Below are 13,403 nucleotides of genomic sequence, written 5' to 3'. Positions count from 1 at the left end.
ACGTGACGTCAGCACCGACATCCTTCTACATTCACGCGCCGTCAGTCCCCGGTATGCGAGAACCGAGTAGCAAGAATGATTCATGTTTGAACTCTGATATCCCACCACAATTTTACCGTGACAGTCCTACCGCTCAGTCCAAATGCCCCATGCAACTGCACGCTGTAGCCTAATTAAATTGCAAACAACACATGGGCTGTTTGGTATCGAGTCACTACCTATCTTGCGCCGTAGATTGAAGACCCATGTCTTCAGGCTACATCTTAACTGTCGAAAGAGCTCTTCATCCCCACTACCCCCCTGTGCAAGTTTCTCTCCTGAAAATTTTAAAATAAAATAAAAAAGCATTGTGACAGCCAATAGCCCCTGGTCCTAGCATAGGTCACTTTTTCTTATGATGACTGATGGATAGATGATTCACTCACTTAGACAAATGTATTTGTTGTAAGTCGCTTGGGATAAAGGCGTCTGCTAAATGCCATGAATGTAAATAAATGTAGAATGTAAATGGTATACCATCAGTATGCTGGATCTGTTCCAGGCATTGGCAGGGGAGATCTCGTCTACTGTAGATTCACTCTAGGGAACTGGGGGCAAATGCTCTTAGCCTTGCTGCTTCACTGGCACAAATCTATCCCTCTCTGCATTTCTATGCACATAATAGACAATCGTGCAATGCACCACAACCATGGGCCTTTAAAGTACAAGCATGCAGATAAAACCTGAAAGGAGAAGAAGCAGAAAGGCAGGTCGAAAATTGACAGACAGACAGATCTAAAGTTGGCAGACAGACAGAGTCCTGCTGTATTAGAATGCAGCCACTAGTAGCAGGAGAGAGCTGTAACAGAGGATACAAACTGGCTGTGACTAGGTTACTCCAGTCCAAATCTTTGCACAATCTAAGATAGACATATAAACACATCACATGAATCATTGGGTTATATAACACTGTGACCATGGCTCTACTGGGTATGATAGAGGCCTGTTTCATGGTCAGATGTTGAAAGAACATCTCAGTGGCAGGCTAGTGTTTGTGCTGGAGAGTGAGTGGAGCTGTGTTCTAATAGCCCCAATACTCACTATGGTCTAGAGTCTAGCTCCTGATGACCCTTAACCTGCTGCCTTAATCTGCTCTTATTCAATTATAAGGTGTACTGAGGCTCGGTGAAATGCACTTTTAATCAAGCTTGACTTGACATGTTCAGATGTGTGTGTAGGGCTGCAACACAAAGGCATGTGTGTCAGACATAAACAAACAAGTCCTACTTAGGTATGCTAGTGTGTGTGTGTGTGTGTGTTACCTCCTCCTCTAGTTTCTCCTACAGTATGTCAAATAAAGGCAGGATTGGATATAGAGAGAGGATGCTCCATCAGTATATAATGACATACAGACACATGAGTAAACCCAGGGAGCGGAGAGATACAAGGAGACAGACAGCAGGAAAGAAAGACAGAGTATTTATATGTGTGTGTGTGTGTGTGTGTGTGTGTATATGTATGTGAGAGAGAGTGTGTGTGACAGAGTGTGTGCATTTCTGCTATGAATGAAGAGTCCATCACAGGGGGTTCATTTTGGGTCTGAACCCCAAACCTTTATTTTTGTTTCTGTAATAAAACTCCAAACAATGCATGTTTATCACGCGGCTGCCGTGGCACCAGACGCCCTGACGGGGGAGAGAGAGAGGGGGGCGTGGGACCATCATGGGTTTCCACTGTCTGACTGGCCTGACCCGCCTCTCACTCCCCCACCTGTCAAACAACAGTAAACTAAACACACCCTGTCCCCAGGCAGCCGCTGTGGCGTTTTAACGCTGTGCAACATATCAAAAATCAACCAATTAAATACAGCAACTCAAAAATAAAGATAGCAGCTAAAAAACTGTTAAACTGAATTAATCAATACATTTCCAACCGTTAGTATCGGTGTAGTCTCTTTTTTGCAGTTGTTCATTCATAGAAGCCTGACTGACAACAAGTCGGCTTTCTCGAGTAAATAAATACGTTTCACATTGATGCTTCTTGTTAGCCTGTAAGCCAGTCAATGCAAATGCAAACTCTTCAGGATAAAAACAATTAAAAAAATAGAATTGCGTCTTCCTGTTTCTTGCTGGCCATAACTAATAAAGAGCAGAAGCGGATTTGACATCTGGCTCAGAACTCAAGTTAGCTCTGCTTTGAAGCCTACTGAAGTATTTTTGCATCCGCAAATATAAGTCATCTGAAAGGAGAGTGGTTGGATTTTGCCATTTTGTTATTGCATTGACATTTAGCTGTCAAATGACATGAGTCATTCTATTATCTGTTGTCGTAAAAAAATAAAAATACAACGGATCATAGGATGACTCGTCTCATTGGACAGATAATCAATATGATCAGATAAGATGGCAAAATCATGACTCTCATATCAACAGAGTCCTTATATTTGCGAATGCAAAGTACGTCGATGGGGCTTTAGAGCAGCTAGCTTAAGTCCTGAGTCAGATGTCATATCTGCCTTCTGCTCCCTATCACTGCATGTTGGCATTCTGGATTGTTTCTGATTGGTTTGTTTTGCTACAGTTAGTGCAAGCCCCCCAACCCAATTTCTGAAGAAACCGAAAAGAACATATAAGAAAATAAATAAAAGACAGAAATACATCATGCTGTCTAATAAATAGGCTGTTGAAACAGCTTTAAAACTGACTTTTTTCCCCTTACAGGGACAACTTGACGAGTGAGCACATACTGTATCTGTGTTGTTGAGTGGCAGAATGGAGAATAGGACACTAATTAACTGGCCCACTGTGTGCATATGATATGACTGGGAGTGTGTCTGATATGTCCTGTGTGTGTGTAAGTGTGTGTGTGTGACCATGTGTGAATGTGTGTATGATATCTTATCAGTGTGCATGACGAAGGAGTGGTCCTCCCTCTGCAGATAGATGGGGCTGTTGGCTCCAGCCTCTCAGTGTAATCTCATTAGATTACATTAGCCTAGCCTACCAGTCTGACAAAGACTAACATGCACATGAGTTAGCCTCGCTGCTAGGCTAGCACAACTATCCCCTCTAAAACATGTCAGAATGTAAAGAGTTAGCCTAGCAGGGCTACCAAGCCCTGGTCTAGACATGTCTGGATAAGTGTGTCTCACTAGCAAGGGGGGGGGCTGTGCAAAGTCAAAATGTAGTGCATATGGACAGCCATGGGGGGGGATGGGGGGGGGAACAGTAAAAAAAAAAAAAAAAAAAAAAAAAGAGGGGTAGAGATAACAATCATGAAGAAGTTCAACAGGGAAAGAGAGAGTGGTAGAGAGGAAACATGGAGTGATGGAGAGAAGGGAATGTTCAGTATTCCTCCTGGTCCCCCTGCGGCGAATCATCGATTACTTCGTCTTCTGGCGCCGCAAATCCATCCTACAACACAGAGTCACACATCAGATACTGCATGTGTATACAGTGTGTGTGTGTGTGTGTGTGTGTGTGTGTGTGTGTGTGTGTGTGTGAGAGTTTGAGTGTGAGTGAGGGGTTTAAATACGTTTACCACTGTGTGTGCCGTGCATGTGAATTGTATGTGTGTGTGTTTATGTGTGCACTTAATTTCATTCACCTTCAATTACCAGGCTAGTTGATGGAGAGGACTCCATTCTCTTTTGCAACATCAACCTGGGGAAGAGTTGCAGGGGAGAGGAGAGGGATTGATTGAGCCAATTGGAAGCTGGCTATGACAAGGTGGCCATGGTAGTATGAGGGCCAGGTTGGGAGTTAAGCCAAGAGACCAGGGGTCTATGCCCCTACTCTTTTAAGCCACGGGGTTTAGAACCCCTTCTCTTGCGAAAAAACTGCCAGGAGATCTTTAGTGACCACAAAGGGTCTCATCCAAACGATGGCAGGAAGGAATAAACCCTGGCCCTCCGTCACCACTTTTAGCAGTATGTGGTCTCCAATTCAGGGAAAGACCATGACTAACCTTGCTTAGCTTTAGAGGAAAAACGAGCAGAGGGATGCAGGGTGTTATGGCGTATGTGTGTGTGTGTGTGTGTGTGTGTGTGTGTGTGAGACTGTGACTGTGTATGAGAGTGTGTGTGTGTGTGTGTGTGTATATGAAAGTGTGTGTGTGTGTGGTACGTATGTATAATCTATGTGTAAATGTGTGTGTGTGTGTGTGTGTGTATCCATACCTCTGTTGCGTAGAGTATATCCATGATCTTGCTGAGTGTGGCCATGTTTTCACCCTCGTGCTCCTGGCAGATCAACTCAATGTCTCTGAGTTTACTGAAGTAGAAATCCCTCTCCTTCTCCAGACCGTCGACCGTCAACTTCAGATCCAACATCTGCATGTACAGGCAGCAGAGTGACAGAGGGAGAGAGAGGGGCACAGTGAGAGAAGAAGAGTGAGAGAGTGAGTGAGTGAGTGAGTGAGTGAGTGAGTGAGTGAGTGAGTGAGTGAGTGAGTGAGTGAGTGAGTGAGTGAGTGAGTGAGTGAGTGCGCGTGTTTGTGCGTACCTGCTGGTTGAGTTCTAGGATCTCTGCGTCTCCGTTGCGGTTCATGGGCGGTGGCGCTCTCCGGACGGGGGCAGTGCTGATCTGTCTCGGTGGGGGGGGGGCAGCCTTGATCGATGTGGGAGACGTCCTCTGGGGGCCTGAACATTCCACAGCCAGCAGCCAATGAGCATCAGTGTGATGTCATCATCCTATTTCATACTGTCTGACTAAAATCTATAGTCTGACACGTATTATCCACAATGAATAAATGGATACACAAAGGTTTTTTTTTTTTCACTTGATCAAACGTGTGCTTCCCGCCAAACGACCCAGTAGATGAATACGTATCCATGCTATATCCAATCTAATATCTCCCAACACCAGTCCACACATACATAATGGGGGGTGGCAGGTAGCCTTAGGTAGGTTAGAGAAGCTGGCCAGCAATTGGAACGTTGCTGGTTTGATCCCCACCTTGGGAGGGGGCTGGACGTGAGCTGGTGACTGGAGGGTTGCTGGCATCATATCTAAGGTATTCTACCACCACTGCCGTTGTGCCCTTGAGCAAGACACTTAACTGCTCCAGGGATGCCTGTCGGGGGCTGATCCTGTACAATAGAGGCCAGAGCTTGTGTTCTCCCTAAGGCTGTGCTGTCTCGGGGGGGGGGGGGGGGGGTGCAAAAAGATAATTTCCCCTTGGGGATCAATAAAGTATACATTATTTATTAGAATAACTGGCTGACAATCAGCAGCATCCAATCAGCAGCTAGTACACATCTAAGCTGATCCAGCCTCGCTCTAACCCACAGGCAATAGAAACCCTTCTCTGAACTGTGATGAACTATTCTAAATAGTCCAAATCGCTTCATGCCAAAAAAAGAGGCTAAATGAAATCGAAACAGCACAAAATAGAACAGCATCAAAAAGTCAAAAAACACAGAGTCACAGTATTCTCAATGAAACTCAATCCCATTGTCTGGCTAAGTACAGATGACAGATGGTTCATGGACTGTCGACTGTAGCGCTGCAGAATACTGTGACTGCTCAGATTACCAAGTGCAGCAGACGTCAAACAGAAGGAGGGATGGAGGGATGGGAGGAGGAACAGAGGGAGGGATGGGAGGGGAGTAATAATACTGTGTGTGTGTGTGTGTGTCTGTCTGTCTGTCTGTCTTTCACATAAAGGATGTGGTCAAAGAGAAGTGAAACAATATGGGCAGTGTCAGACGTGTGTGTGTGTGTGTGTGTGTGTGTGTGTGTACCTGGGTTGGGTGGGGGGGTTCCCTCCTGGCCCTGTCGCGACTGTAGAGGGTCATACTCCTTTCCATCGTAGTTGGCATCAAAGAACTTTTTAAACCACTGAATGAACTCAAAGTTATCTTGAAACCTCCCCTTCACCAACCTCTCCACTGGAATGATCTGAGAGAGAGAGAGAGAGAGAGAGAGAGAGAGAGAGAGAGAGAGGGGGAGAGGGAGAGGGAGAGGGAGAGACAGAGACAGGCAGGAGATAAGGAGGGGTCAAGCAAAGAGCATAACATCAAAACCCAATGTTGTAGGTACACAACAGAGAGCCATGTGTTTTCTACATAACATAGTTTTATATCTGAATGTTCAGTAACGTTCCATCACATGGGCTAGCACAGAGCATCTCACTGCAGAGGGTTCGGTGGAGAGTGTGACCCCTGTCTGTGTGTTGGGATTCAGCTTCACAAGGAGAAATAGATCGCACTGATAGATGCACAGCCAGGACACTTGCTCATGCTAGCTTAGGACTTTAAGGATGTTACAGTAGGTGACATGCATGCCTGAGCATTGTGAATGGTGTGTGTGTGTGTGAGACTGCATCAGAAGAGGCAGTCAGAGATATAATTAATGGTCTGCCTTGCAGTCTCAGTCCCATTGATTTTATGTTTCTGTGTGTGTGTGTGTGTGTGTGTGTGTGTGCGTGTGTGTGTGTCTGTGTGTGTCTGTGTGTGTGCACGTGTCTGTGTTCTCACCTTGTCTACGTTCATTCTCTTGAATGTGGCCTGTAGGACCTTAAAATTGTGAATGAACTCATGTTCTAGACGAGCCTGAAACTTCACTCTCTTCAATAACACACAGCCTGGAAACAGCATGTCCATGAACTGGCAGTACGCAGCACCTACACACAAACATGTAACATAAATACATCACTTAAAATGTGTTTACATTACTTCATAAAAACAAATACAGAGAGAAAGAGAGAGAGGGAGAGTGTGTGCATGTGTTTTACCTGAGCAGAGCTGTTCTATCTTGGTGTAGGTGAGCTGTAGAGAGTCGTTGACCCAGGCTAGCATGTCATGTCGGCTCAAGTTGTCTGTGGTCATCGAGGTGGAATGCACATTCACCGCCATCTTCTGTTAACACACAGAGAGTTAGCGTTAGCGATGACACACACACACGCGCATGCACACACACACACACACACACACAACACTCATTTAGTTTTGCAATCATTCTGACAGAACAGAGACACACACACACACACACACACACAATCCTCTAGCATGCTCAACTGTGTTAACAACAGTGTACCACTGTGGATGGCAGATGTCAAACAGCCCATTCACAACTTGCGTAATATACTTGAGAACATTGATTCCACAAGATGTTGGAAACATTCCTTTGAGATTCTGGTCCATGATGACATGATTGCATCACGCAATTCCTGCAGATCTTTCAGGTGCACTTTCAAGCTGTGAATCTCCCGTTCTACCACATCCCAAAGGTGTTCTATTGGATTCAGATCCGGTGACTGGGAAGGCCACTGAAGAACACTGAACTCATTGTCATGTTCATGAAACCAGTTTGAGGCGACTTTTGCTTGCTTTCTGGAAGTAGCCATTAGAAGATGGGTAAATTGTGGCCATGAAGGGATGCACATGGTCAGCAACAATACTCAAATAGGCTGTGGCATTCAAGCGATGACTGATTGGTATTAACAGGCCCAAAGTGTGCCACGGAAACATTCCCCACACCATTACAACACCTACACCATGAGAAGGCGTACAGGTGTTCCTAATAAAGTCCTCAGTGAGTGTATACTGCATCACATCTGAATGTGAAGGAAACGGTACACACTCACAAATTAAGTGTGTGTGTGTGTGTGTGTGCGCGAGACGGAAGTCACCCTGCTCTCCTTGTGAGATTTAAGATAATCTAAGGACTTAGAACCTAAGGACAACACACACACACACACACACACACACACACACACACACACGCAGACGCGTCAGAGCGCTCACTGAGCGTCAGTCAGCAGTAATCCTAACGCTTACTGACTGTTCAGACCAGAATCAATCGCGGGCGACAAAGCAGCCAGAACTCATTTCCAATGCAAGTCAGCGCTGCCCTGAGACATGAATGATTTCGCAATTATTTGGTCTGGAAGGAACACCTCCAAGTGACGACTCGGACAATTGATGTCTCAAGATTAAAACGTGTTAAATACGTTTCCATGAAGTCATCGTTAAAGCCACCCTCTGTACACTGTAGGTAAAACATTTTCAAACCTTACTGGGTAAAGTAAATGTGACAAACTCTTTTACAGGGTGACACCACGGTGCAGTGCTCAGCCTAAATCAATGTGGAAGGGATGCAGTCTAAATGTGGCAGGAATGCAGGGGCTCCACTGCTCATTTTAAATAGGTGACCCAGCAACCCCAGCCACACCCTAACACAATAGCACACACAGACACACACAGACACACACAGACACACACACACACACACTTTCCCCACCTGTGATGGGTGTGTGTTATCTGTTAGATATGAGCTGTGCTGATGTCCCTGACACAGAGACCTACAGAGTGAGAGAAAAAAGTCACAATTGCATGTTATCACACTCACACAATAACAGTTGTAGCTGTGAGGGGGGTCATTTCTTATCCATAATGTACAGCCAGTCCACCTTCACCCAGTGAAACATGTCCCAACACATCACAGTTTACACAGCAGCCTGTGGGCCAGAGTTCACTAAAGCTGTACTGCACGACTGCAACCTCAACATTTTTACAACACTCCGCTAACAACAACACATCATTCCTGGCCCACGCACACCGTGGTTGATTCTAGAACATTCACAGGCTAGGGGGACAGAGAAAGAGAGAGGGAGAGAGAGAGAGAGAGAGAGAGAGAGAGGGAGCGAGCGAGAGAGAGAGAGAGAGAGAGAGAGAGAGAGACCAAGGTACAGCCATAAACGATGATTCTCAGTGGACTGCTCTATCTATGATACACATCCACAAGAAGCCATTAACAACATTACCCTGTATACTTTAGTCGGTGAGAAGCTATAGCTAGCTAGCAGCTAATAAATCCATTCAGGATTACTTAGCAGCTAGTAAGAGCTTAATTGCCAAAGTCCAGTACAGACTCCCTTGACACATGGGTACTTGTGTAAATGTTTAAGTAGTGGATAGGAGTAAGAAATATTGTAATACAATTAATAGACCTCTATATCAGAGGGAAATACTATAGTCAGTGAGTACCTAAATAACCAATACTTTTAGATCTACAGGCAGTGCAAGCGGTAGGACCAGGAGGTGGAGGGGTGTGTGTGTGTGTGTGTGTGTGTGTGTGTGTGTGTGTGTGTGTGTGTGTGTGTGTGTGTAACCCTAAACCAGGTCTTTCTCAATGAGCTCAGTTACTCAAACAGGAACTGCCTCCTTCGGAATATTCTAGATTCTCCAAACATCACATCACCTCTGTTTCACTCGCACTCGCACATGTACACGCACACCTGTCCGAAACTTGTGTGTGTGGGGCTCTCCCATCCATTCCAACCCCTCTTATTTCAGAAGACAAATCGTCTCCAAATTGTCTCCTAAATGTCGTCTCATTTAGTGTCTCACTGCAGGAGATTAAAGCCAACACTCTCTCGTGGTTTTAGAAGATTATCAATGACTTGTTGGGGCTATGGTAGTGACAGCTAGCTAAAAATGCTAGCAAGTTTCACTGCGTAGGGTAGGGCCCCAAGTTGAATTAAACTGCGTTGGGCTAGCTAGCTAGCTATAATCTACCTACATCATGGCTAAGCGAATTAAACGCTACGCGTTAATACAACTGTCTAGACAGTCATCACCAACACTGTTGAACGGTGTACCGTTATTTCCCTGATGCTGTCATACAGAAAACGGGTATGTTTTAGCCTACCCCCTTGTGGAGGCCTCATAATATCACACACGCACATCGTAGCTACTCACAAGCCCGCAACACTGGATGGACACTATATTCAACAGGAATTACTGTGTAGTGACAGTCCGACTGTCCACATGAGGCAACGAAGTCAACCAAGATACCTGTCCATCTAGTCAGTGATCAATGTTGAAAAGCGTTGTTCATAAGTCTGAAGGAATATCTGTCTCACCTGTCGTACGAACGCTGTCCTTCTGATCCGGTGTGTGACTACTGCGTAGGTAGCCCGGTATTCCGTTGCTAGAGCCTGTTCAGTGTGGTAGCGCGGGTTGTCCAACTCAGCCACCAACCACAAGCTCGGCTCAGCTCGTAGATCCCTACACGCCTGCGCGGACTGCCTATCACAGTTGTAGGATTCGACCTGCGCCACACTGGAACGATTTTCCATTCATCGCCATGCTGAGTTCCAGGAGATTACACTTCGGTATAGTGAATTTGAGCTTTTGGCTTTAGTCTTTGAGCCAGCAACCAAACCATCTCTGCTGAAAACATATATGTATATCTATCTGATACTGATAAATGTAACAGGGTAGTATAGGATGTGAAATGCTGGGACATCTATCTGTGACTAGTATTACTAGTATTATCATTTTGATGTTGTGTTTATCATACTGCAGTATCATAAACACAATTAACATCCAAATGAAAATATAATAATAATACTAGTCACAGATAGGGCTTATTTGACTGTACCTCTGTAATAATTGGTGAAAATGATATTCGAAACCAAACCCTCTCACGAGTATCCAAATAAAGTAAATGTATTATGCGGAAAACTTTTATATTCTGATAAAATATCAACCTTTTGTGCCAAAACACAACTTAGTGATCACATGATGTGGTTGTTTCAGCCTCCGTATTTTAATGCTCTTGTGAGTTGCACTGGATGAAATCAAACTCACTCAAATAAATTGTGACAGATTTCTGTTTGTTGATATGAGAAGCAGTTCATTTTGTGGACAGTGATGGCACCTACTTAATCCCACCTAGTGCTGTTCATCAATGGCACAAAGTAGAGACTAGAGAGAGATAGGTGACAGATGACAGAGAATTGTGAGTGTTTTATTGTGTTTTTTAATTAATTTTTGCACTCATCCATGTGATAAGAAATAAGCAGCCACTTACAGGTTCAACAGGTTCACCGCCCAACACAAGGCTATACAGACACAAAGTCACTAACCAGTCACAGTGCCTTCAAAACAACTAAACCATCCAACCATGAAAACTTCAAGATTAAAGGTAGTGATAAAAAAAATAAAAAAATACAGCAGTTGTAGTGCTCATGCAGGGGTGTGGCACAGTGATTCACATTGGCACAGATATTTCATCAACTAAAAAAGAAAAATAACCTCAATATATATTTCATACATAACGTGGTCATGGGTAAATATAACACTGTTGGCAGGAATGGGAGACATCCACAGGACAGATGACAAAGTTCAAGTGTAAATGAGAGGAATCATTAGTGTTTGTGAGACTGTGCAGCTCAATCTATCTGCTTTGTGGAGATATTAAAGGATGAGGAACAGAGAGTGAGTGACATTTCTTTCAGTGAGGTCACTTTGACTCCTCCCCTATCCCCCATCCCCCTTTCCATCTCTTCCTCTCTCCTATACTGGACTGAAACTGAGATGTGCAGTGTTCAGTTAGCTGAAAGTGGCAGTGGAAGTAGTGGGGTCATCCTGACCCTTTAACCTCTGAACCCAGTCTGTTGTCAGATGAGAGGTCAGAGAGTTTTTTAAGCAGTTGGATTTCATCACCATACAGTGCAGCTCATTATAAAATACTATATAACTGTTAAAAACTATAACTCTAAACTATAATACTGGGAGACCGACCACAGGGGTGGTACCATCACAAACAGAAATCTGGGATATTCAAGTTAACGAGGAGGACATGATGACAAAAAGCACATTGCCTCATAACTATTCTACAGCTATGGTGTGTCTATGTGTGTGCGTGAGTGTGTGTGTGTGTGTGTGTGTGTGTGTGCGTGCGTGTGCGTGTGTGTGTGTGTGTGTGAGCGAGATATTTTGAGTGTGAGTGAGGGGTTTAAATACTTTTACCATTGTTTAAATATCTTAGTTAACACCAATTTCGTCAACACATCAAAAACTGTACTGGTTTTGATCTTTCACAGAAGTTTGTTTAGATACTTTTCCTGGTCTGGTGGCCACCTGTGTGTCAAGATGATAGGCAATGTGTAATAATTTATGTTGATTCATTCTCATAAGACCACATACGTTTAAGTTTGACATAACTTGTTCAATAGAGTTGAAATCTGCTAGCTCATAGCCCTTCTCTCTCATTACAGTATATCTCAGTATAATCAGTCAATCACTCTAATCAGACATCAATTACATTCCCAGACTCACTTTGGCAAATCACAGACCGTCAATTAGATCTTCAACCAATTAGAAACCAGTTGCTTGGGTTTATTTTTCCCTTAGCTAATCTCGCTAACTCCAACCCTGTGGTAGAAAATCAGTGCAGTTTTCCTGGTTGCTCAGAAATGTACAAAAGCTGTGGTGCCTGCCGTGGCTAGGACCGTCGACGTTCCAGTATCCGTGGTTACCAGATGCCACTGGAGCGGCCACCGGGTGGGGCCAAGATGCGGGCAGAGGACCTCTTAGGGACATGGTCGTCCACCTGGTTGCCTGAGGGAAAAGACAAACACAAGATTTGAGTCATGCATGCACCAATGCTACTATCATGAGCTCAGACATGCAAACTGCAGGTGCACACGTACACACACACACACACACACACACACACACACACACACACACACACACACACACACACACACACACACACACAAACACACACAAACCTGAGAGGCTGAAGGAGGACTCATGCAGGTCTCTGACCCCAACATGTCGAGCAACGGCCTTGGGGGGCGTGTCCCCATCCAATGGCCCCACCTCCTTCTTCCCAGAGTTGGCCACCGTGGCAACATCACCGGAGTAGGGGGTCCTGTCCACTCCCTTCAAGGCTTGACTCTAGCAGAGAGAAAGAGAGGGAAGAGAGAGTGAGAGGGACACAGTGTTTATGGACCTTTGAAAGAGAAAGAGAGAGACAGAGAGAGGCAGTGTGTGTGTGTGTGTGTGTGTGTGTGTGTGTGTGTGTGTGTGTGTGTGTGTGTGTGTGTGTGCCTACCTTCTCTCTCTGCACCATCTTCTTGTAGAGGTAGTCAGGGAATGTCCTGAGTGGGTAGAACTTTCCGGAGCCCTCTGCACACATGAACGCTCCATTCTCACACACCAGGCGCCCACGGCTGATGGTCACCAGGGGAACTCCATGACAACGAAGACCCTCATACAGGTTGAAGTCTCCACCCTGCACCTGCGTACTCACTGAGATAGTCCTGCAGAGAGAGAGAGAGAGGGGTCACTGTGTGTGTGTGTGTGTGTGTGTGTGTGTGTGTGTGTGTGTGTGTGTGTGTGTGCGTGGGTGGGTGCGTGCTTGCGTGCCTGTATGTGTATGTGTGTGTGAAGTACCTGGTTGCATCGGGGTCCCAGACCACAATATCAGCGTCGGCCCCTGGGATGATGCGGCCCTTGCGGGGGTACAGATTGTAGATCTTTGCTGCGTTGGAACTTGTGACCGCAACAAACCGGTTCTCATCCATCTTACCTCCCACCTGACAATCAATCAAACACATCATCACTCATCCTCGACTTGAGCCATCCGGTGTGTGTGTGCGTGTGTGTGTGTGTGTGTGTCTGT

General features: G+C 45.2%; 2 protein-coding genes across 2 annotated transcripts in view; both read right to left on the bottom strand.

The window, feature by feature from the left end:
* Window positions 1-3,118: 3,118 nt before the first annotated feature.
* Window positions 3,119-6,835, bottom strand: mapre3b (microtubule-associated protein, RP/EB family, member 3b; the record flags this gene model as incomplete). Its single annotated transcript, XM_083688313.1, has 6 exons — window positions 3,119-3,392; window positions 4,157-4,309; window positions 4,482-4,618; window positions 5,723-5,879; window positions 6,458-6,603; window positions 6,715-6,835. The coding sequence occupies 6 exons, from the start codon at window positions 6,833-6,835 to the stop codon at window positions 3,324-3,326; spliced, it is 783 nt and encodes a 260-aa protein (XP_083544439.1). The 3' UTR covers window positions 3,119-3,323.
* A 5,343-nt stretch (window positions 6,836-12,178) lies between these two features.
* The window catches only part of dpysl5b (dihydropyrimidinase like 5b), a gene marked incomplete at its 5' end in the record, with an annotated part of 8,031 nt that continues 6,806 nt past the window's right edge, over window positions 12,179-13,403 (bottom strand). Inside the window, 4 exons of the mRNA XM_083688375.1 lie at window positions 12,179-12,331; window positions 12,508-12,676; window positions 12,834-13,041; window positions 13,175-13,317. Coding sequence (XP_083544501.1) covers window positions 12,246-12,331; window positions 12,508-12,676; window positions 12,834-13,041; window positions 13,175-13,317 — 606 coding nt within the window. The 3' untranslated portion in view covers window positions 12,179-12,245. The remainder of the gene's footprint in view (window positions 12,332-12,507; window positions 12,677-12,833; window positions 13,042-13,174; window positions 13,318-13,403) is intronic.

This window comes from Argentina silus (assembly GCF_951799395.1).
Source record: "Argentina silus genome assembly, chromosome: 17".
NCBI classification, from domain to species: domain Eukaryota; kingdom Metazoa; phylum Chordata; class Actinopteri; order Argentiniformes; family Argentinidae; genus Argentina; species Argentina silus.
The sequence above is the reverse complement of the archived record's forward strand: the minus strand, read 5'-3'. Positions and strand labels throughout refer to the sequence as shown.